We start from the raw sequence: 25395 nt of genomic DNA, 5'->3' as shown, positions 1-25395 counted from the left end.
TCAACAAACAGTCTTCAGGACCCAGAGTTGATATTTCCATTCTGTTACTCAGTAAAATTAGTCTAAAGGGCCAGTCCCTCTTGGGCGACATTTTGGGCGAAAGCCTGAAAAGAGATTGTTGCGTAGTGGTCGGGTCGTGACACGGCATAACGCGTGGTGGCGTATGTAGTGATGCGCGGTGTCTCCCTGTTGCCCCTGGATTTTGGAATGTTCAAAATCCACGGGCGACATTTGGGTGTCTCATCATGTCGTGCGCCCTGTCACACACTGACGTACGCTGTCCTGCGGGTGACACCGGATTAGAATTAGGGTTAGAGATGACAGATGGGCTATAAAATATTCTTCCTTCAATGCATGGATTTTAAACATTAATATATTAAAATTAATACAATAAAATCAATTGTGCAAATGAAAAGATGTCTGAGTCGTTCAGTTTTATTTACAGATGTATTGGTCCGCTTCCAGATCCAATCACCGTCTCTAACTTTTCACAGGGATAGATTCAGAGAGTGTAGACTGAACTCCCCTCTCCCCACCACCCCCCTCCCACTCTCATCCCTCCTTCTCCACGCCCCCCACCCTTTTCCTCTCCCCTCTCCCCCCCTTCTTCCCTCCCCCCCTCTTCCTCCCTTCTCCCTGCTCCACTCTTCTCCCCCTTCTCCACTCCCTCCCTCTTCTCACATCCCCTTCTCCCCCTCTCCCTCCCATCTCCCATTCTCCCCCCCCCCCCCCCCACTTTCCCCGACGCCCCCCATTTGTGGACCCAGCCTGTGACAGCTAGATCCCACTAATAGTACTGCACAAAGGCCACATCATCTGTTTTAGTAACATTGACTATGGGATAAATGCAGACTGGGAATCCCTCCGCCCCCTCGCCTTGCTTCAAAATGGGTGGTAGGTATTTAGACTCTGTGGCCGGAGCAGGTGGATGGCACTGGTCCATTGACAACATTGCCTGTACCCAGTTGAAAGGCCCGCTGCCTCTGGGGGTTTGGAGAGACCATTGGAAGAAAGATCTGCCTCTGAGACAACTTGTGGCCAACAGTTTAGTTCCCATGAGGAGCAGGCAGAACATAGGGGGTTCGAGTCCAACTCCTGTGACCCCGTGTCACATTTAGTTAAGAGATACAGTGCCGTTAGGCCCACCGAGTCCGCACCGACCAGCGACCCCCCGCACACTATCCCACACACGCTAGGGACAATTTATACTTATACCAAGCCTATCAACCTAGAGCTAGGGTTAGGGCTAGGGCTAGGGTTAGGGTTAGGGTTAGGGTTAGGACTAGGGTTATTGTTAGGGTTTCCTCCTGCACTCCAAGACGCACAGGTTTGTATAAATTGTCCCTAGCGTGTGTGGGATAGTGTGCGGGGGATCGCTGGTCGCAGGTTGGGTCCACAAATGGGGGGCGTCGGGGGAAAGTGGGGGGGGGGGGGTTGGCGAATGGGGGAAGCGATGGAGAGGGGGAGAAGGGGATGTGAGGGGGGGGGGAGTGGAGAACGGGGAGAAGAGTGGAGCGGGGAGAAGGAAGGAAGAGGGGGGAAGGGAAAAGGGGGGGGGAGGGTGGAGAAGGAGGGATGGGGGCGGGAGGGGGCAAGGAGGGGGTGAGGGGAGAGGGGATTTCAGTCTACACTCATTGAATTCATCCCTGTGGAATGTTAGAGACGGTGATTGGATCTGGAAGCGGACCAATAAATCTGTAAATAAAACTGAACGACTCAGACATCTTTTCATTTGCATAATTGATTTTATTGTATTAATTTAAATATATCAATGTTTAAAATCCATGCTTTGAAGGAAGAATATTTACTGCCCATCTGTGGTCCCCTAACCCTAGTCCTCACCCTAACCCTAGCCCTAACCTTAACCGTAACCCTAACCTTTACCCTAACCCTAACTGGGCGTCACCCGCAGGACAGCATACGTCAGCGTGTTTGTCGTACAACTTGACGGTTTTACGGGCGTCAATCACTGACACTTGCAGTCGCCCAAAAAATTGCAAAGTGGGACAGGCCCTTTAGGTTGTTAGCTACCCAAGCGGAATATGAGGCGCAGTTCCTTCAGTTTGCTTGTGGCCTTACTCTGACAATGGAGGACGCCCATGACAAAAAGGTCAGTGTGAGAAGTGAAGGGGAGTTTAAATAGTTAGCAAAAATATATTTCCTATTTATATTTGAAAGTCTGCAGTGATTAACAATTTAGTGATGATTGTTTTAATTTCTTCAGATGCATGACAAACAATTCCTGTTTAATTGCTTCTGAACATTTTCATTTGTTTGGTATTTGCATAGTAAATGCTGACCAAATAATTCTTTGTCTTGTAGGCTCACATTCTTAAGTAAATGCAAATGAACTTTTGAGATGCATACAACTCATCATAAAGCAATCGTTGTATGTGTATGTAACAATGAACAAGGAAGATGCAGTGTTTTCTAGTTGCTAATTTTCAATTTTTATTTCATAGCATTGGCTAGAACCCAACAAGACAATTGTAAAGCAAATGAAATGTAAGTTTGATCTTCTTTTCTCGTGTACATAAATGTAGAAATGGAAAATATCAACAGTTCTTTGTAAATATGCTATACTCTGGCATTAACTGCTGACTTGGATAAATGCTGCCAAATCAGACAGAATTATATTGCATAATTCATTTCTGCTCCTGTTTGGTGATGATGGATCATTTGGAAATTGCTCTCTATTCCTGAGCTAGTTCCTTCTGCTGTGACATTTTCAACGGCTGGTTATTGATTATCTGCCAAGAGTGGCACATCTTGAAATGTTTTTAATCTATAAATTGCACAATTGCATGTCCTTAAATTGCTTCCATAATTGCTTGTCCTTTGTGCATCCATCACAGGAATATTTTAAAAGAATCTGCACTGGACCAGAAAGCAATTTTGTTTGCATAGATGGTGATAACTCAGTTTCCAGGATGGTGATAACTCAGAATAACACGTGCAAACATGTTGGAAATGGGCCTTAGCTCACTTCGGATATTCTGATGCTGATCATGGTTCTCTGACAAGTCAGCTAAATCCCGGGATGGGGAGGGGGGAAGGAGAATATGGCAGTAAACAAATCCGAATGCTGGCAATGTACCACAGCAGCAAAAATATAATTATGCTTCAGAGATCTCCAGTGTGCATTCTATAGACTGCTGTAGATACAGAAAGTCTTAAATGGAGTAGAGACAACATTCTGAACTTGAACTTGTTGACTGTGGGTTTGGCAGTTGGTATCTTTACTCAGAGAGTGGTAGCGGTGTGGAATGAGCTTCCAGCGGAAGTGGTGGAGGCAGGTTCGTTGGTATCATTTAAAAATAAATTGGATAGGCATATGGATGAGAAGGGAATGGAGGGTTATGGTATGAGTACAGGCAGGTGGGACTAAGGGAAAAAAGTTGTTCGGCACGGACTTGTAGGGCCGAGATGGCCTGTTTCCGTGCTGTAATTGTTATATGGTTATTGTTATATGGTTATATGGTTACACCTTTAGAAGTATTCAGCTACAGGATATTGTGTGAAGAAAATGGTTCGCCAGATCCAGAAAATCAGTATGAAACAATCTGATTTCTCCTCCTTTAAGAATGCTAGAGTTTCCCTACCATGTTAGGTTTTGTTAAAAAGTAGCAGATTTTCTGTGGTAACTTAGGCATTATATAGTTTTGTAATGGGGAGAAACTATTACCCCAGGGGTATGTGCCTTCTTACTGTTGCTTCTATTCTGTCAAATCCTATTAACATTTTATGTATTTTAAAGGGATTACATCTCAGTCTTCTAAACTCAGGAGAGAACATGCTCAATTGGCATAATCTCTCTTCACGAGCTATCATTGCAGAAATCAATTTGATAAACACTCACTACACTCCCTCTAGCCTTCCTTCCCCGGACGACACTGTAATCTCCATCACTGAGGCCAATATAAGAAGATCCTTCATGAGAGAGAAAATCCTTGGAAAACGTTTGGTGCCGATGGTGTACCTGGCCACGTTCATAAAACCTGTACGGACCAACTGACTCGAGTTTTTCTTCAACCCTCTCATTACTAAGGTTTGAGGTTCCCATTTAAAGAGCATCAATATTACTGCTGCCCACGAAGAGTAAAGTGACGTGCCTCAATGATTACAGGCGTGCTAGCAGTAACGTCTGTTGTGATGAAGTGCTTTGAGAGGTAGGCTACGACACATATCAACTCCTGCCTTAGTAAGGAAATGGACACACTGCGATTTGCCCAACGTCACAATCGATCAACAGGGGATGTGATCTCATTAGCTCTCCAGTCTGCACGGGACACTTGAACACTTAAGTCAGGCTGTTGTTCATCGACTATAGCTCGGCATTTAACACCATAATTCCCTCCATATTTGTCATCAAATTCAGAGAACTGCATCTCTGCCCATTCCTATCTAATTAGATCCTCAACTTCCTCATTGGCCAACCACAATCACTACAAATTTGCAACAATACCTCTGCCTTGACAAGCCACAACAGAGGAGAACCTCAAGGCTATGTGTTCAGTTCCCAGCTCTATTCTGTCTATACCCATGACTGTAGCCAGACACAGCTCCAGTGCCACCTTCAGATTTGTCGATTATACCACTGTTATTGGACGGATAATGTGTAATGATGAATCAGAGTGCAGCAGGGAGATTGAAAATCTGATTGAATGATGCAGAACAAATACTTCATTGACAGGTTGATGGTGGAGAGTCAACAGCTCCAAGCTCCTGGGCATGTATGTTGCTGAAGTTCACCTCAGTATAGTTTGTCCTGGTTCCAGAAAATCGATGCAATCACAAAGAAAGCTCATCAAAGCTTCGACCTCCTTTGAAGATTGAGGAGTTTCAGTATGTCATCAAATATCCTGTCGAATCTCTACAGGTGTACAGTAGAGAGACTGGTTTGGCAACAATAATGTGTCTAAGAACACAGAATGTAATAGACATTGCTTGGTCTATCGCAAGTACTGACCACCCTCTCATTTTGCTATACCGTCGGGAAGAAGGTACAGGAGCCAAAAAATGATATCACCATCATCATCGTTGAAAACATCAACGGGCCCAGTGCCTTACAATGCTATGTACGACAGTGATCGCAACTTCTACTGAGGTGTGGATGGCCGTTGGCTCGCTTGGAGCTCATCCGCCCTTTGACAGGTGTTGTTTTTGGTCCTGCTGGGGGTCCACAGCCCCCTTCTCACCTGTCAAACCAGGTGGGGGAGACGGTTTGGTCACCAACTATCTGACCATGGAGCAGGTAGCATGGGATTAGAAACATAGAAATTAGGTGCAGGAGTAGGCCATTCGGCCCTTCGAGCCTGCACCGCGATTCAATATGATCATGGCTGATCATCCAACTCAGTATCCCGTACCTGCCTTCTCTCCATACCCTCTGATCCCCTTAGTCACAAGGGCCACATCTAACTCCCTCTTAAATATAGCCAATGAACTGGCCTCGACTACCCTCTGTGGCAGAGAGTTCCAGAGATTCACCACTCTCTGTGTGAAAAAAGTTCTTCTCATCTCGGTTTTAAAAGATTTCCCCCTTATCCTTAAGCTGTGACCCCTTGTCCTGGACTTCCCCAACATCGGGAGCAATCTTCCTGCATCTAGCCTGTCCAACCCCTTAAGAAATTTATAAGTTTCTATAAGATCCCCTCTCAATCTCCTAAATTCTAGAGAGTATAAACCAAGTCTATCCAGTCTTTCTTCATAAGACAGTCCTGACATCCCAGGAATCAGTCTGGTGAACCTTCTCTGCACTCCCTCTAGGGCAATAATGTCCTTCCTCAGATTTGGAGACCAAAACTGTACGCAATACTCCAGGTGTGGTCTCACCAAGACCCTGTACAACTGCAGTAGAACCTCCCTGCTCCTATACTCAAATCCTTTTGCTATGAAAGCTAACATACCATTCGCTTTCTTCACTGCCTGCTGCACCTGCATGCCTACTTTCAATGACTGGTGTACCATGACACCCAGGTCTCGCTGCATCTCCCCTTTTCCTAGTCGGCCACCATTTAGATAATAGTCTGCTTTCCTGTTTTTGCCACCAAAATGGATAACCTCACATTTATCCACATTATACTGCATCTGCCAAACATTTGCCCACTCACCCAGCCTATCCAAGTCACCTTGCAGTCTCCTAGCATCCTCCTCACAGCTAACACTGCCCCCCAGCTTAGTGTCATCCGCAAACTTGGAGATATTGCCTTCAATTCCCTCATCCAGATCATTAATATATATTGTAAATAGCTGGGGTCCCAGCACTGAGCCTTGCGGTACCGCACTAGTCACTGCCTGCCATTGTGAAAAGGACCCGTTTACTCCTACTCTTTGCTTCCTGTTTGCCAGCCAGTTCTCTATCCACATCAATACTGAACCCCCAATGCCGTGTGCTTTAGGTTTGTATACTAAACTCTTATGTGGGACCTTGTCGAAAGCCTTCTGGAAGTCCAGATACACCACATCCACTGGTTCTCCCCTATCCACGCTACTAGTTACATCCTCGAAAAATTCTATAAGATTCGTCAGACATGATTTACCTTTTGTAAATCCATGCTGACTTTGTCCAATGATTTCACCACTTTCCAAATGTGCTGCTATCCCATCTTTAATAACTGACTCTAGTAGTTTCCCCACTACCGATGTTAGACTAACTGGTCTGTAATTCCCCGTTTTCTCTCTCCCTGATTACATGGTACCCGTGGCGGGGGGAACTCCCCCCGACCTGACCTGGATATAGATAGATATAGCTAGACATAAAATACTGGAGTAACTCAGTGGGACAGGTGGCATCTCTGGAGAGAAGGAATGGGTAACATTTTGGGTCGAGACCCTTCTTCAGACTGAAAATTATGACCACTTGGTTCACGAACAGCTTCTTCCCAGCTCTTGAACATTGCACAATACTAATCTTAGAAAGTATGATCAATGATGGACTATGCCTTTGGTGGCATTATGGACCTAGGCTCTTGCACTATTATTGTTGCCTATTTATTAATTTATTGTATTTTTGATTATATATTATCTGTATGTTATTGCTTTTATGTGCTTGTTAAGGTGCTACAAGTAAGAATTTATTTGTTCCATTGTTGGTACATATGATAATTAAACACTCTTCAATCTTGACTGTTGACTCATAAGTACATCCTAGTGTAGTTAATATTCCAGAGGTAATCTCTCTGGAGAACTATTAATTGGAGCAAGATATCCTATCAATATCCTATTTACTTCCCAAATTACCTGTATGCTAACTTCCATTGATTTTCGTACAAGAACATTTGGAGCCCCATAATACCCACACCTTTCCATTAAAAAAATTCCATCTTTCAAATTCTTGTACCAAAATTCTGACCGCACATTATTCCATTTTATATTTCAGGGGTTACAATGATTAGGAACATTGCTGAAGAAATGTGATATGTCTCCAATTACTGCCCTAAACAGCTGTTCTCTTTGTGTGTGCCTGTGTTTTGAGTGACGGTGCCTGCCCAACTATGATAAAAAGTTGATCTTTTTGATTATGGATATAGTGAAATCATCTGGCAGGGGTAACTGGATTATCAACCAAGATTGAAGTCAGTGGCTCTTTTTAAGGACATAGAAACATAGAAACATAGAAAATAGGTGCAGAGTAGGCCATTCAGCCCTTCGAGCCTGCACCGCCATTCAATATGATCATGGCTGATCATCCACTTCAGTATCCTGTACCTGCCTTCTCTCCATACCTCCTGATCCCTTTAGCCACAAGGGCCACATCTAACTCCCTCTTAAATATAGCCAATGAACTTGCCTCAACTACCTTCTGTGGCAGAGAATTCCAGAGATTCACTACTCTCTGTGTGAAAAATGTTTTTCTCATCTCGGTCCTAAACGATTTCCCCCTTATCCCTAAACTGTGACCCCTTGTTCTGGACTTCCCCAACATCGGGAATAATCTTCCTGCATCTAGCCTGTCCAACCCCTTAAGAATTTTGTAAGTTTCTATAAGATCCCCCCTCAATCTTCTAAATTCTAGCGAGTACAAGCCGAGTCTATCCAGTCTTTCTTCATATGAAAGTCCTGACATCCCAGGAATCAGTCTGGTGAACCTTCTCTGTACTCCCTCTATGGCAAGAATGTCTTTCCTCAGATTAGACCAAAACTGTATGCAATACTCCAGGTGTGGTCTCACCAAGACCCTGTACAACTGCAATAGAGCCTCCCTGCTCCTATACTCAAATCCTTTTGCTATGAATGCTAACATACCATTCGCTTTCCTCACTGCCTGCTGCACCTGCATGCCTACTTTTAATGACTGGTGTACCATGACACCCAGGTCTCGTTGCATCTCCCCTTTTCCTAATCGGCCACCATTCAGATAATAGTCTACTTTCCTGTTTTTGCCACCAAAGTAGATAACCTCACATTTATCCACATTATACTGCATCTGCCATGCATTTGCCCACTCACCCAGCCTATCCAAGTCACCTTGCAGCCTCCTAGCATCCTCCTCACAGCTAACACTGCCCCCCAGCTTCGTGTCATCCGCAAACTTGGAGATGTTGCATTCAATTCCCTGGTCCAAATCATTAATATATATTGTAAATAACTGGGGTCCCAGCACTGAGCCTTGCGGTACCCCACTAGTCACTGCCTGCCATTGTGTAAAGGACCCGTTTACTCCTACTCTTTGCTTCCTGTCTGCCAGCCAGTTCTCTATCCACATCAATACTGAACCCCCAATACCGTGTGCTTTAAGTTTGTATACTAATCTCTTATGTGGGACCTTGTCGAAAGCCTTCTGAAAGTCCAGATATAACACATCCACTGGTTCTCCCTTATCCACTCTACTAGTTACATCCTCGAAAAATTCTATAAGATTCGTCAGACATGATTTACCTTTCATAAATCCATGCTGACTTTGTCCAATAATTTCACCACTTTCCAAATGTACTGCTATCCCATCTTTAATAACTGATTCCAGCAGTTTCCCCACTACCGATGTTAGACTAACTGGCCTGTAATTCCCCGTTTTCTCTCTCCCTCCCTTTTTAAAAAGTGGGGTTACATTAGCTATCCTCCAATCCTCAGGAACTACTCCAGAATCTAAAGAGTTTTGAAAAATTATCACTAATGCATCCACTATTTCTGGGGCTACTTCCTTAAGTACTCTGGGATGCAGACACCACATTTATCCAGCACCCTTCATAGCCTCTAGACCCCTCAAAGCCATTGGAGGTATAATTGCTAACACTGTTGTTATGTGGCAAACTTAACAACCAATTTCCTTACAACATTGTCCCACAGACAACAATATGATTATGATCAGATTATTAGTTTTACTGATGTTATCTGAGGGATCAACATTGGCCAGAACAACACTCTCTGCCTCCTTTCAAATAGTGTTTTAGACCTATATTCATCTGAAAGAATAAACAGAGCTCTTGTTTAACCTATCTCCTGAAAGACACCATCTTTTTAAAAAAAATCCTGAATATTACAGTGGAGTGGAGCTCTGATTTTTTTTTAAAGTCTTCATGAGTTGTAATGAGATTTTAATAATATTTATGTTACATAGTGGTTGTTTGATTATTCTTATTGACAATAGACAATAGACAATAGGTGCAGGAGTAGGCCATTCAACCCTTCGAGCCAGCACCGCCATTCACTGTGATCATGGCTGATCATCCACATTCAGTACCCCATTCCTGCCTTCTCCCCATATCCCTGGACTCCACTATCTTTAAGAGCTCTATCTAACTCTCTCTTGAAAGCATCCATAGAATTGGCCTCCACTGCCCTCTGAGGCAGAGAATTCCACAGAATTGTATATTCTTGGTTTTGAGGTCAGTGAGTTTAAGTACATAAGGATTGAAAATAAAATAAATAAATCATTGTTGTGAATGGGTCCATACTTTAAAGTGGAGAGTTAATTTACCAGGTCCTTTCTGTACTATTTATATTGTCCATTTTGTACTATTTAGAGTGTATAATATTCTTTCTGTTGGATACTTTTCAGATGTACATTTTGCCTACTTTACTATCAGCTAATCCACATTTCTTTTAATTCTGGGCATATATTCCTCTATTTACACCCCTTTGGTCTCAAACTGCCTTTTCATTTGGTTCCAGCTACCTGCTGGCTTCCTTCAGGCTTCTGACCTGAGTTTTGCTTTCAAGTCTCCAGCTCTCTATCCTCCTTTTTAAATCCAAGGAGAAATAATGGAAGTGCCTGATATGCCAGTTATAAAATTCCAGTTTTCTGGGGGAATGTAGAAGGTTGACTAGCATGTCGGTAATTTTATAGATAATCATAGTTTTAGAAACACTCATTTACAGCAGAGTAACAGAATTGAAGATGTGTCAGTGGTCAAGAGGACTAATACAAAAAATAAAATTTATGTTACAAAATGGGATGTTTCCAAGTGGTTCATAATGCTGCTACTAAATATTATGCAAAATGAATTACTATGCCAAATTTGCTCCTACTTTTGAAGCTGGCTTTTCATGCACCTTTATTCCATTTTCACCAATGAAGTTTTTGCCCACTACTATGCCTGCAAATACAAAGCTTGCTTTGCATTATTTATTATTTGGCTCAGAGCATATCTTGAATAAATATACAGGTTTCCCAGACATACAAAAATATTTATTTTGTACTGCTTTTACTTACCTCTTAATTTTGCAGCTCAGCCTCCCTACACCATGTGCTTCAGAGTGAAATTTTATCCTGCAGAACCAATGAAGGTCAAAGAAGAACTCACCAGGTACTTTCAATTTTTTTTGAGAAAACCGAACTGAGCTGTTTTTAAAAGGATGTTTAAATTAACTGAAGCTTAGATGTTAGTGAAGCTGCGGCGAAAGTTGATAAGTATTGTGTGGCTGCTATTCTGCGTATGTCTGCAAAAATAGATTATAGACTCATTAACAAAACCAAAATCTATGGGAATAGAAACAGATTAGTTATAAGCTGAGACAAAAGAAGAGAGGTTTAATGAACATTATTTTTCAGGGGAAAATATACAGTTATGTTCCCAAGGTTGTTTATTGGGACCAAGACACTGTTGAAATACATTAATGGTCTAAAACTATTGGCACAAAGCAAACTTTCAAAACTTACAAAGAATGTACAACTCAGAATGAGGAAGATAATAAGCAATTTCAGGGTGACAGTCAGAGAAATGAAATGGGTTTAGACGTGCTGCTGAGATTTTATGATTTCTCATACATATTTCATATTTCTCATATTTTATGCTTTCAAAGAAGGCTATTCAGTCCAAAAATTCCAGATCTCAGAGAAATCTCACCAACGCCATTCCCTCACTCATTTCTCTGCAACCCAATCTCTCACGCATGCTCCTCAATTCCACTTTGATTCCTGTATTACCCACCTACACCAGGAATAACGTATGTGGGAAGAAATTAGAGCAGCCAGGGAAACCATGTGCAAATTCTACATAGGATTGAAAGTTAGGATTGAACTTAGATTGCTGGAGCTGTGAGGCAACAAATCTATGTGCTGTGCCTCTGCACCATAAGATGGGTATTTTGAGATAATATATCTTCATAGGACAGATAGGAAGTTAGAGAATCACATTTTTCTGATGATGACATTCCATGGAAGCCATTTTTGCTGCTTTTAAAGCTACAATGTAAATAGACTTTGTTGTGCTTCTCATTGTCAAGGTATCAAGATTCCTGTCTTGTAGCATTCAAGGACAGAAAGATCAGAGTTTATCCAAATCTCCAAAATTAGGACAAGTTGAGAAAGCTGTTAAAACTCACAGGGTCTTTGTGTTTAAACGGGGAAGTGTAGTTTAAAAGTAAGGAAGGTGTTTTAAATCTTTATTAACCATGGGTTATGACTGAGAAGGTATCATATAACATATAATCATATATCATATAACAATTGATATATGATTATATTTCATATTTCATATATCATATTTCATTCTTGGCAGTCTACTTTAAGAGTTCAAGAGGATATATAAGAACTTAATTAGAATACATGGGGGATTATGGAGAGAATGGCAAAGCTAGTGTGGTTTCCTTAAAGCAAAAGGTTAAGAGGAAATTTGCTATAGACATTCAAAATCATAAATAGAGCAGTTGTGGAGTGGGTCAGTCACCAGTGGTCAGTGATTACATGGGAACTTTCATGAAGCAAGTTGTTTTAATCTGAAATGCATGACCTGAAAACATGGAAGAAACAGATCCAACAGCAAAGGGAATTCAATGAATACATAAAATCTATAATTAAACACAAGGCTCTGCTGAGTGAGCAGAGGATTGGGAAGCTCTTCCCTTGAGGTGTCATAAACACACAGACACAATTACTTTGGCCTGTATAGATTTATTGTTCAGTGATAAACTAAAAGGGTGAGATGGTATATTTTAGGTACAACAGAAATATTTGTATCATTAAAATCCAGATAGAAATGCAAGCCAATGAAATTCAATACTTCTTTCCATCTTTGCCTGGGGCATAGTGTTTTGATCATTCAGCTTAGTTAATAATGATCATAGATCAATACTATACATTTGGTGTAAGTTGACCATGTGCTCTCGTGGGAGAACGTAACTTTCTGATTCATATTTGAAGATTTGAAGTTTGTAGAGTTCCCATTAGAGAATAACAATATCAGATTTATTTGTGTAACACATTGTCCAGTTCAAGAATAGTGTTACGAGTTCAATTTCTTGCACTCATTCAAGTAACCTCATAATTTTAACCCCAGGAAGCTGGGCTTAAAAGGAATGCCTGGTCCAGAAGTGCTAGAGAATGTGTGGCAGAGCATTCCTGGAGGGAGAGAAACTTGCGTAAACTGCTGAAGAACAATGCATATTAGGGACGGCTTCATTGCATCAGGGCACGCCTGCAATTCACAAAATTAGAAAACCTGAAGTCAGGTGTTTGAGAATGCAGGTAATCATCACTTTGAATTTGTCTTCAAGGGTAGAGCAGGCTTAAGTGTGAGCTTTTGTGTGATGTTTTCAGATTCCCTTTTTGCTAATTTCTCCACTGGGACTAATAGTGTATTTGTAGAAATTCTGACATTTCTGACCACTGTATTTTGAGAGAAAATCTGCAGACAGAAGGAACTGCAGATGATTTGTGTAGGAAGGAACTGCAGATGTTAGTTTAAACCAAAGATAGACACAAAATGCTGGAGTAACTCAGCGGGGAGAAGGATTGGGTGACATTTCAGGGTCAAGACCCTTCTTCAGACCCTGGTTTGCAAAAAATATACTGGAGTAACTCAGCAGGTCAGGCAGCATGTGAACCTCTATCTCACCTGGAATGTCTGCTGTGGTCCCTGGATGGATGTGGGGGAGGAGGTGAAGGGATAGGTGTTACACCTTGAGGTACCACGGTCTAAGCGGAAGCTCAGAGGGGATAGAGCCTTTTTTGTTGCTGCTCCGGCACTTTGGAACACCTTGCCGTTGCACATCAGACAGGCCCCCTGACTGTCCATCTTCAAATCCTCCCTAAAAACTCATTTTTATTCTCTGGCTTTCGACACTGGCTGAGACATTGTTCTTGTTCTTAGTGCTTTTATGTCTTTTAATTTTTACTGTTTTTAGTCCTTCGTTTTACGGTTTTTAATGGTTTGTAATAACTTTTTGTCCATGAGTTCTCATGTACAGCACTTTGTGGCAACTGCGGTTGTTTAAAGCGCTTTATAAATAAAGTTTATTATATTATTATTATTATTACACCTCCTGCAATGTATGGGGAAGTACCACAGGAGAGGGTGGTTTGGATGGGAAGGGATAAGTGAACCAAAGAGTTGTGGACAGAGCAGTCTCTGTGCAAGGCAGAAGGGTAGGGATGTGAAGATGTAACTGGAGATGGGATCACATTGAAGGTAGCAGAAATATTGGAGAATGATGTGTTGGTTGCAGGGGCTGGTTTGGTGAAAGGTAAGGATCAGAGGAAGTCTATCCTTGTTCTGCCTGGGGGGAGGGGAGCAAGAGCAGAACTATGTGATGCAGAGGAGACATGGGAAGTGATGCATCTGTGAATGCAGAGGAGAAACCATGTTCACTAAAGAGAGAACATCTTGGACATCCTAGAATGGAAAGCCTATGGAAATCTGCCTGTGGTGCTTTGGCTGGAATCCCAGTTTGTGTCAGTTTATTTGAAGTTTGTTTTGCAGAGGTGTGTGATTGCAGGGAAATGTCTCTAGCACTTTAAGTAAACTGCTTTGACAACTACAGCATTAGTTAAAGCTGTTTTTTCCATGAGTGAACAATGGCGTCAATGTTTAGACCAATGTTGCTATGGCTATCACTGGAGACGAACTTTGGATGTCACAATACTGCCTACGGCAATTGGTGAGCTGGAACCAGGAAAGCAATTCTAGAGTACAAGATAATCATTCAAGAAAACAATTATATAATATTAATACTGTACATAACTCCTCTAGAAACATATGCAATTTGCTCAATGATATTAATGCTATTTTAATTTGCGTGTTTTTTCTGACATTATGGAATCAAATTCCTTTCATCTCCCTGTAGAATCTTTGTTTAAAATACATAATTTGTATTTCATTCCATGCCAATCCTAAAATTGTGTCAGCCTCTGATGATCCCACATGAAAGATGAAAAATTTGGATCAACATTAAAGTCTGGCATTGGCTCAGAGAACCTTATACAACAATGTACCTCTTACTAAATATGCCACTGTGGCTCGAAGAAAGAGCAGTCCAATTAGTGCAGTACAAATGATTTTTATCATTTGTACTGCACTTCATTTTTTTCTCTTTTTCAAGCACATTTATCCAATTTTACCACCCTTTTAGGGAGTGCAACATGGATCTTGACACAATATTCAAAGAGACATTCTTCATCTGGTTTATTAAAGAAATAACATGTGCTTCTTACTTTTTTACTGTTAGCCATTATTTATGTAATGTGTCTGTATCATTTATCTTGTCCAGTACCTTTAATTGACATATATGAATTTTCAAGTCTCCACCCTCTACAGTAAGGAGTAACCCACAGTCGCCATTTAATCTGCCAACACATCTTTAGGATGTGGAAGGATATCGGAGCACCAAGAATAAAATCATGCTGCAAAAGGGAGCATGTGCAATTTTTCAAAACAGACTATAAACTGTTGCCATTTTATCAATATTGTTTCCTATTCTTCCTCCCAATTGTTGGTAACTAGTATTAAAAATCAATTCACATATTTTCGACCATTTAATCTAGTTAAGTTGCTATGATTTACTAATTTTCGCATTAATTGTAACAAGATGTTCAAGGCTTTCAGATATAACCATATAACAATTACAGCACGGAAACAGGCCATCTCGGCCCTACAAGTCTGTGCCGAACAACTTTTTTCCCTTAGTCCCACCTGCCTGCACTCATACCATAACCCTCCATTCCCTTCTCATCCATATACCTATCCAATTTATTTTTAAATTATAAAATCGAACCTGCCTCCACCACTTCCACTGGAAGCTCATTCCACACAGCTACCACTCTCTGTGTAAAGAAGTTCCCCCTCATGTTACCCCTAAACTTATGTCCCTTAATTCTGAAGTCATGTCCTCTTGTTTGAATCTTCCCTACTCTCAATGGGAAAAGCTTGTCCACGTCAACTCTGTCTATCCCTCTCATCATTTTAAAGACCTCTATCAAGTCCCCCCTTAACCTTCTGCGCTCCAGAGAATAAAGACCTAACTTATTCAACCTTTCTCTGTAACTTAGTTGCTGAAACCCAGGCAACACTCTAGTAAATCTCCTCTGCACTCTCTCTATTTTGTTGACATCCTTCCTATAATTGGGCGACCAAAATTGTACACCATACTCCAGAATTGGTCTCACCAATGCCTTGTACAATTTTAACATTACATCCCAACTTCTATACTCAATGCTCTGATTTATAAAGGCTAGCATACCAAAAGCTTTCTTTACCACCCTATCTACATGAGATTCCACCTTCAGGGAACTATGCACAGTTATTCCTAGATCCCTCTGTTCAACTGCATTCTTCAATTCGCTACCATTTACCATGTATGTCCTATTTTGATTTGTCCTGCCAAGATTTAGCACATCACACTTATCAGCATTAAACTCCATCTGCCATCTTTCAGCCCATTCTTCCAAATGGCCTAAATCTCTCTGTAGACTTTGGAAATCTACTTCATTATTCACAACACCCCCTATCTTGGTATCATCTGCATACTTACTAATCCAATTTACCACACCTTCATCCAGATCGTTGATGTACATGACAAACAACAGTGGACCCAACACAGATCCCTGAGGCACCCCACTAGTCACCTGCCTCCAACCTGACAAACAGCCATCCACCATTACTCTCTGGCGTCTCCCATTCAGCCACTGTTGAATCCATCTTGCTACTCCTGCATTTATACCCAACAATTGAACCTTCTTAACCAACCTTCCATGAGGAACCTTGTCAAAGGCCTTCCTAAAGTCCATATAGACAACATCCACTGCTTTACCCTCATCAATATCAAGAGATTATTGAAGCTAAGTTGAAATGTCTAGGAGACTTGATGTTAGAATCGTGATGTGCAGTTACCCTGCAAGTAATTGATCCAAAGCAAGGTGCTTGCATCTTGATATCATCTGATTATTTTCATAATTTCTTGGTGCAGATATAGGTAATTTTGCTTTGGAATTTCCTAATTTTCCTAAACATTGAATGGTGGAATACGAAGCTGGGAGAAGCTTGGCCCTTCATTTTGTTGTTCATTGTTCCATTTTGGTACATATAATTAAACATGCTGTGTGTTTTTATGAGCTGAATTTGATTTGGTTAAGAGACGAGAGTGGTGGACATAGGAAGAACGGTCTTTGTGCTGCATAAGGGAAACTGATGGAGCAAATGGAAAGATGATGAGACCTCCTATAACCACAATGGCCTTGCACCCAGTTGTGTGTTCACAAACCTGTGGGTGTTAACAGCAGTGAGACCAAGGACCAACCATGGCACTGATTGGTGGAGTACGAAGCTGGGAGAAGCTTGGCCCTTCATTTTTTGTTCATTGTTCCATTTTGGAACATTTAATTAAACATTCTCGACTCTTGACTCTAAATAGTTGTGCTGGGAAAAGCAGGGTTTCACACCAAGTAGCATTAAGTGCTCCAGATGCCATATATTGTACATGTGGCATGGATAATATTAGGTGTACTTCATGGTATTAATAACATGCAAAAGCTACGTAGATGTTATTGAATCTTGTCAAATGTCCTGTTAATCTAAGATGTACCATCTCCTGCTATTTCTGGATTCATTTGTTTTCTTCCAGAAAAAGAGGGATATCTCGCATATGCCAGAAGCATAAATTAAACAATAAATGATTAAATGAAGAAGCCAATGGCTTAGATCAGCTATTTAAATGAAATGCAGACATCAAATTTTATTTTGCAATCAAAGATAGACACAAAAAGCTGGAATAACCCAGCGGGACAGGCAGCATCTCTGGAGAGAAGGAATGGGTGACGTTTCGGGTCGAGGCCCTTCTTCAGACGGTTGTGATAAATGGTCATAAGTAGGGTTGAACAAAAATCTGTAAATTGCTTACCTTGCTATAGTGGGTCAATGGTGGAAAAGCAGAGTAGGATTATGTAGCTGAATCAAAATTAATTAATACCATTTAAAGTATTTAATAGGAAACAAACAAATGTGTGGCAGCAGTAGAGTTGCTGCCTTACAGTGCCAGAGACCTGGTTTCCATCCTGACTACGGATGCTGTCTGACTGGAGTTTGTACGTTCTCCCCGTGACCTGTATGTGTTTTCCCCGGGAGTTCCAGGGAAATTGTCTCTAATGTGTGTAGGATAGTGTTAATTTGCAGGGATCGCTGGTCGGCGCAGATTCGGTAGGTCGAAGGGCTAGTTTTTGACCTGTACCTCTAAGCTAAACTAAAAATCTACATTACTGCTTTCATGTGAGCATCTGTGTTCTCTTAGTTTTGGCAGTCAGACTAGCTTCTAGTTTCACAATTTTCTCTGACGTCATTGACAAAAAGAAGATAGTTTTAGTTATGAAATATTGCTAGTCATTTGTTGAGATGATGACTACCAACTCTAGATAATGCAGGGTGAATAACACTAGAGCTGGCACAGAAGAGGCATGCCGCTGGATACTCTCCAGTCCTGCACAGGATTCTACAGAGAACTCTAGAGAACATTATCAGTCTTCACCACAGACAGTATAATAGATGATACCACTGCTGGCTTGAGCCAATGCCATATTTCAGGGTTTCCATGTAATGTATGTGTAATTCCCAGCAGAGATGCTGGCACAGCCTGGGAGATCATTGATTTTATGCAGGCAGTATATGAGAAAATTCTCCAGGTTTTTAACATCAGAAGACACAACAGGCAGCAATTCAGCCAAAACTCAAATCTTCACATGAATCTGAAACAAGTTGAAATATTTGACTTCTCTTAATTGCCAGCATGCTCACTTATCTACAAACCTCAGCTGAGATTAATATAATTTTAGTTTCTCAGATGTTTGTTTACGATTTTATGGAGCTCTGTATAATACTGATGAGGAGTGTCAGGAAAGTATTTATTTTTCATATGCACCAGATATGAACTGGAACAATGAAAATCTCTCCTGCTGTATCTTTACAGGCACTTTTTTGCAAAAACAACAACGAATAAACATACAATAAATTATCAGTTATTCAAAGTAAACAAGACCATAATAATGCAAAACAAAAAGTATCAAGAGCCATAATTGCAATGCAAAGTCCATATATGTTTGGTACTGAGGAAGGATTGTGGTTACAGTTGTGCAGGGTGGTTCAAGAAACTGATAATAGATGGGAGGAAGCTGTTCTTGAACTGGAGGGTTTCTGTACCTTCCTCCTGATGGTAGCAGCAAGAAGAGAGCGTGGCCAGAGCGATATGTGCCTCGATATTAGCTGTCTTCTTGAGGCAGTGCATACAGACACAGGGGTAAGAAGTCCCCACTGCACACCTGTAAAAGATCGATAGAATATACTGTGATATGCAGAATCTCTTCAACCTTCAGACAAGGTGGAAGCATTGATGAGCTTTCTTCGTGATTGCATCGATGTGCTGGGCCCGGGGACAGATCATTAGCGATGAACACGCCCTGGAACTTGAAGCTGTTGACTGTCTCTCCATTGCTGTGCAGCCAATGAATGAACACAAACATGCCACAGCTGAAGCAACTCTTTCCATCACTGAGAGTGTTTTAACTTAACAAATGGATGCTGCAATAATTGGATCGGGTGGGAAAATACTCCTAGGGGCCAGAGGGATCCGCACAAGCTGGTCCATAACAGTTCCAGCAGGTGGCATGTTATTGCTGTAAGGGAGGCAGGTTTCAGAAAACCTGCAGGGCTGCAGATAGGTTCTCCTGGCCTGGGAGGGCTCTGGATGCAGTACCACTGCGTGAGGATTAGTGCAGTCTTTGGGTGCTTGCACTTTAGGGAAGCCTGCAGTGCAGGCAAATCCCTGCTCCTGTGGGTTGAAGGCTGGTGCAGATGAACTTTTCTCTCCATAAGTCGGGAGTTTACGTGACCTTCGTGAACTTTGAGATCAACAGTAGGAGACCGAATGAGTACGGAGTACAATAAGTTGAGAGTGACTGCGGCCATGGCTTCCACGGGCAAAGTGATCCAACAAACATGAGGATAGAGAACACAGTGTGATTTGAGGGTCAGTCCTTTAAATAGTAACATTGCAGGGGAATGGAGTTAGTAAAACCTGGGGGTCTATGAATAAATAAAAACTGTCAAATTTCAGACCAGTGGGATTGAAAATTACAGTAGAGATTAATTTTGGATGTTGCTCTTGCTCTCCTATAGGTAGTATTGGAGGAATTCTGATACAAGACAAAAATGTAGTGAGCACAAATGAAAATCCTTCCAAAAAGTCAGGATTCAAATTTGTTGATGGCTGTCAAGACACCCAGAAATGTTCAGATTTTCTATGTTTATGATCAACCTGATTTTTTTATATCTGCATTGCACTATGGTTTGGCTCAGCCATTCATTTATGTGAACATTTTGCTGAATAAAACCTTTCTTTACAGCTCCCAATCAATCAGCATCTGGGCTGAGTTGTAGAGCCATAGAGTCTCAACCGCCCACACCGGCCAACGTTCCATCTACACTCGTCCTACCTGCCGGTCCATATCCCTCTAAACCTGTCCATGTACCTCTCTAAATGTTGCAATAGTACCTGCCTCACCTACCTCCTCCGGTAGCTTGTTCCATACACCCATTACCATTTGTGTGAAAACGTCACCCCTCATGTTCCTATTGAATCTTCCCCCCCCCCCCCCCCCCCTCACCTTAAACCTATGTTCTCTGGTGCTTGATTCCCCTACTCTGGGCAAGAGACTCTGTGCGTGTACCCAATCTGTATTCCTCTCAACATTTTGTACACGAGGATTAGCAGGGTTTCAGGAGGAACTGCTAAATTCTGTCAATTTGTATATCGAATTCACATTCTCATACAAATGTTCATTTAATTTTGCTCCTTCACAGGTATTTACTGTATCTTCAAATTAAAAGGGATATATTTCATGGACGCCTGCTTTGCTCCTTGTCAGATGCGGCTTTCTTAGGTGCATATATTTTACAAGGTAGGTAGCAACAGTGGTACTCCAAAATTTGGATTGAATTTAAATGGTTGTTCTGGAAGAAGCTATTCGCAAACAAAATATCACATTTCTATTAAAAATGGCCAATTATTCTAAAACAAAACTGATCGATTAACTCGTTAATATTTTCATAATACTGTAATACATAATAATATGTACCAACTACATTTTGCACATTTTGCACATATCTGCTGAATATAATAGTTGATGAACCGAAGATGTGAAACGTTTGGACATATGATCAACATTACAAAGCAAATTGATAGAATCATCCAACAAAACTTATTCTGTAATTAGAATAGTAGAAACTCCAAAATGGCTACAGTCAAGCACCGTTCTGCAAAGAAGTAAACAAAAATACCAAAATGACTAATGACTCTATGACCAAAATATGGCTTTAAAAATAATATTGTTGAGTAAAAGCATATTATATACAGACCTTCCTTCATAAGTTCTATACTCATGTCAATTGGTTTGTGGTGTGATCTCACTGAACCTCATAATGCCATGTAATGCAAATTCCAATATTTCTTCAATATTCATTGAGGTGAGTAACTACTAGGTTCATTTGACACTTTATCTGCTAAACCTTATCATCTGGTCTGGAGTAATTTTAGCAATGCACACAACAGATGGCAACTAAAACTTTGGATGATGTTGTACAGTGAAGAATATCTAATCAAGTGGACATGAGATATCTGACTTACATTTCCATTGACTTCACTAATCATTGTACTGATTAAAGGAAGACATTGAATGGACTGCATGAACAGTTGAAGAGTGGAAAGCATGATAATAAATGACATGGTACTTGAAGTCAGAATGGTAATGATATTGATTGACCCCTCTTGCCTCCTCCTCCTACTATAAATTCCCCTTTGCTATTGTATTTTAAAAATCTTCAGGTAGAATAGTTGCTGGTTTAGCTTATACTTCAGTACCATTGGTGGGAAGTGTTTCCAACTTGACTCTGTTTTAACAAAGGATTTTAGAAATCTTTGTACAAGAGATCATTTCGGAGAAGGTCACAAAATGTTGGAGTAACTTTGCAGGTCAGGCAGCATCTGTGGAGACATTTCAGAGCATTTGTAAAATAATATTAAACAAAGTTGGAAATTAATACATGGGATGTTCAATAATCCTTAGAAATCAAATGCTTTGTGAATTTGTCCAGTTCACAAAGAGGCACATTTTTTTGGAAAACAAGATTCATTTAAAAATATCTTTTGTAATTAAGATTCAGTTTACTTCAATGGCTATATATTCATTTTGCTGTTAACACGTTCTTTCCTTGCAGCTGAATTGGGTGATTATGAGCCCAATGAACACCCAGACGGTTATGTTAGCGAAATCAAATTGTTTCCTAAACAAACACAGAAGCTGGAAAGAAAAATGGCAGAGATTCATAAAAATGAACTAAGGTATTTTTTGATATTTAATATTTCCTTGATATCCCAGCTCATGATGTTTAGACTAGTCATTAGTGAATTCTGAATTCTCATGCTGTATTGTAATTAGCTCCAATATTGAGATAGATCTTGGCAGCGTATCCAGGAAACCTTCATAATTTTAATTTATCACCAGATCTGGCTTGTGTTGTTAAAGATTTCTAATTATGTCTTAAAACATGAGAGGATATTAAATCAGAAGATCCCATTTCAAACTTGTTACCAACAAATGTGAATAGCATTAATTATAGTTTACGAACATACTATGACTATGAAGTTATATTAATTTCTTGGGGGAAAAAAATCAATCTTGAACTGCTCTTGTAAAGTTAACTTTTTGGGGCAAAGTGGGTCTTCCGCAGTATTTGCTGGGCACTATTTCATCATAGGTTGACTCACTTCTAGAATTAGCGGCATGAACCCAAAACTCATTGCGTGACAGTCATTCCAATGGTAAAGTTCATGTTCATAGCAGAATTAGCCTATATGGCCCATCAAGTCTACTCCACCATTCAATCATGGCTGATCCATCTTTCCCTCTCAACCCCATTCTCCTGCCTTCTCCCCATAAGCCCTGACACCCTTACTAATCAAGAATCTGTCAATCTCTGCCTTAAAAATATCCATTGACTTGGCTTCCACAGCCATGAATTCCACAGATTCACCACTCTCTGACTAAAGTAATTCCTCATCTTTCTAAAAATACGTTCTTTTATTCTGAGGTTATGGCCTCTGGTCCTAGACTCTCCCACTAGTGGAAACATCCTCTCCACATTCACACTATCCAAGTCCTTCATTATTCAGCAAGTTTCAATGAGGTCTCCCCTCATCCTTCCAAACTCCAGCGAATATAGGCCCAGTGCCATCAAACGCTCATCTTATGTTAATCAACTAATTCCTGGGATCATTATTGTAAACCTCCTCAGCACCCTCTCAGCACATTCTTCCTCAGATATAGGGCTGAAAATTGCTCACAATACTCCTGTCAAGTCTATTAGCAAAGAATGCAACAGTGCAGTTTTAGAAGGGACATGGGTTTAATCACAAAATTTCTGTATTTCTACCCGGGTTGTTGGTGCCAGATTTATTCTGCGATAACCATGCTGATCATCTCACTTTAGCTTTTGTGTAATAAATCTAAGAAGATGAACAGAGATTGGAGTAAAAGATTGGACCTGGCATCAGAAATGGAAAACTGAGAAATTAAATTTGCTTTAAGTGGAAGAAAGTTAGGCAGCAGGGGTTGGCCAGTGGGGGGGGGGGGGGGGTAGGGGGAAGGGGGGGGTAGGGGAAGGGGGGGGGGGGGGAGGTGGCACCGTTGAGGGGGAGAGGTAGTGTACTGCTGCTTGGAATAGGGTGGCTGAAGTGGGTGTGTGAAGAACCAAGAAAATATTTGTGATTGAGTGCACACCAACATCGTCACGGTAACAATGACTTTCATGCAGGTAGAAAAGAAAGGAAGTAACTGGACTAACCTAAATATGCAGCTGAAAAAAAGAGCTGATTATCTGCAGCTGTTGAATTTTGGGTTCTTGTCAATAGTGTGGAAGTGCATCAACCTTTGGGCAAGGATTGCATTTTATCCAGACAGAAGATGGAGTGCTATTCCTCAACTTTCATTGGGCATCATGGGATAGTGTGGGTGGCCATGGACAGATAAGTCAGAGTGGTATGAAGTGTTAAAATGACAAGCAACTGAAAGCTTTGAGTCAATCTAAACAGACTGTGATTGGGTACAATTCAAAATTGTCATCCTGGGTGTTCCCCCAAGCAATCACCCAATCTGCATTTGGTTTCTCCAGTATTGAGAAGCCAAGTGTAGAGTAAATAATGCAATTCACTAAATAAGAAGAAGTGTAAGTGAATTGTTGCTTCCCCTGAAATAATCATATGTGTTTCTAGATTGTGGGAAGGGCAGAGGTAAAAGGGCAGTAGCTGCAACTCCTATGAGGTGATTGGTGGAGAAGGAAGCGAGAACCCAAAGTTGTGGAGGGAACAGTCCCTTTGGAATGCTGAAATGGGAGTGGAGGGGTAGGTGTATCCAATGATGGAATCATTTTGAAGATAGCAGGAATTAAATAGAATGATATATTAAATGTGCTGGTTGGTGGGTTGGAAAGTGAGGATCAGGGGAATGATAGCCTTGTTCTGACCGGTATGAGAGCAGGTATAGGAAATAGAGGAGATTCATTGACAAAACCTGTCAGTTTTTGCAGAAGAAATACCATGGTTGAGATTAACCTGTGGTGAAACCCCTCTCTCCCTTTTCCATCAATTTGAAAGGATTGTTACCCTACTACTGTGTTTAAGATGGTTACCCTACTATTGACTGGTTCATTGTTCTACCTCCTCTATCCAAACCCCTTCTCAGTAATTCACTTTCACCTCTTCCATCCCAGTGTACTGCATTCAACACTCACAACGTGGCCTATATAGTGGAGAAAGCAAATACAGATTGGATGACCTCTTTGGGGAAATGCCACGGTTCAGTCTGGAAAAACACCTTTGAGCTTTTAGTTGTCTGCCACTTTAATTCTCCAGCAAAAAAAAAAAAACTGTTGGAGAAATTCAGTGAATTGAGAAGTGCCTATCCAACCTGATAGCACCCAACCCAGCACTACCTCTTTCCATCTGCTCCTCAAGATTCACAAGCAAGACTGCCCTGGATAGGCCAATTATTTCTGCCTGCCCTTGCCCCACTTCTCATATCTCAACTTTATCGTCCACCCTTATCCAGTCCCGTTCCACCTTCATCCAGGATATCTCGTATAATGTCTCCCATTTTAACAACTTCCAATTCCATGGCCCCCGCTGCCTCAGCTAGTCCCTATATGCCTCCATTCCTCCACGGATGGTGTCTCCCAGCATTTACTCTCACCGTTCCTGATAAATAAAGGCACTATCTAACATGGGTGAAGGGAATGCTGAAGCAAGACCTCACTTGCTCCTACATTATTTGAATTTAATCCTTTATTTGTCATTCAGACCTTTCGGTCTGAACGAAATGCTGTTGCCTGCAGCCATACATGTAATAATAACAAAACACAATAAACACAAATTAACATCCACCACAGTGAGTTCACCAAACACCTCCTCACTGTGATGGAGGCAAAAGTCTTAGAGTTACTGTCTCTTCCCTCCTCTTCTCCCTCTGCGCCGAGGCGATACCCCACCGGGCGATGGTAAGTCAGTCACGCGGTTCAAGCTCCGCAGCCCGGGGGTGGTCGAAGCTGCCGCCCTCCAGTCCAGCGGACGCAGCTGTTGCAACGGGTGCTCCGGAAAACAGGCATCAGCCTGTGACCTGCGAGCTCCCGACATTGTCCTCCACTG

General features: G+C 41.3%; 1 protein-coding gene across 2 annotated transcripts in view; it reads left to right on the top strand.

Annotated features, from left to right (window-relative positions):
• Positions 1-25395, top strand: part of frmd3 (FERM domain containing 3) — a 162304-nt gene that overhangs the window by 57133 nt on the left and 79776 nt on the right. For both annotated transcript variants that reach the window (XM_033017626.1, XM_033017625.1), the window contains exons 3-6: positions 2463-2505; positions 10670-10748; positions 20502-20599; positions 21915-22038. In XM_033017626.1, the coding sequence (XP_032873517.1) occupies positions 2463-2505; positions 10670-10748; positions 20502-20599; positions 21915-22038 (344 nt within the window). The remainder of the gene's footprint in view (positions 1-2462; positions 2506-10669; positions 10749-20501; positions 20600-21914; positions 22039-25395) is intronic.

The sequence above is a fragment of the Amblyraja radiata genome, chromosome 3 (genome assembly GCF_010909765.2).
Source record: "Amblyraja radiata isolate CabotCenter1 chromosome 3, sAmbRad1.1.pri, whole genome shotgun sequence".
NCBI lineage: Eukaryota > Metazoa > Chordata > Chondrichthyes > Rajiformes > Rajidae > Amblyraja > Amblyraja radiata.
The sequence above is the reverse complement of the archived record's forward strand: the minus strand, read 5'-3'. Positions and strand labels throughout refer to the sequence as shown.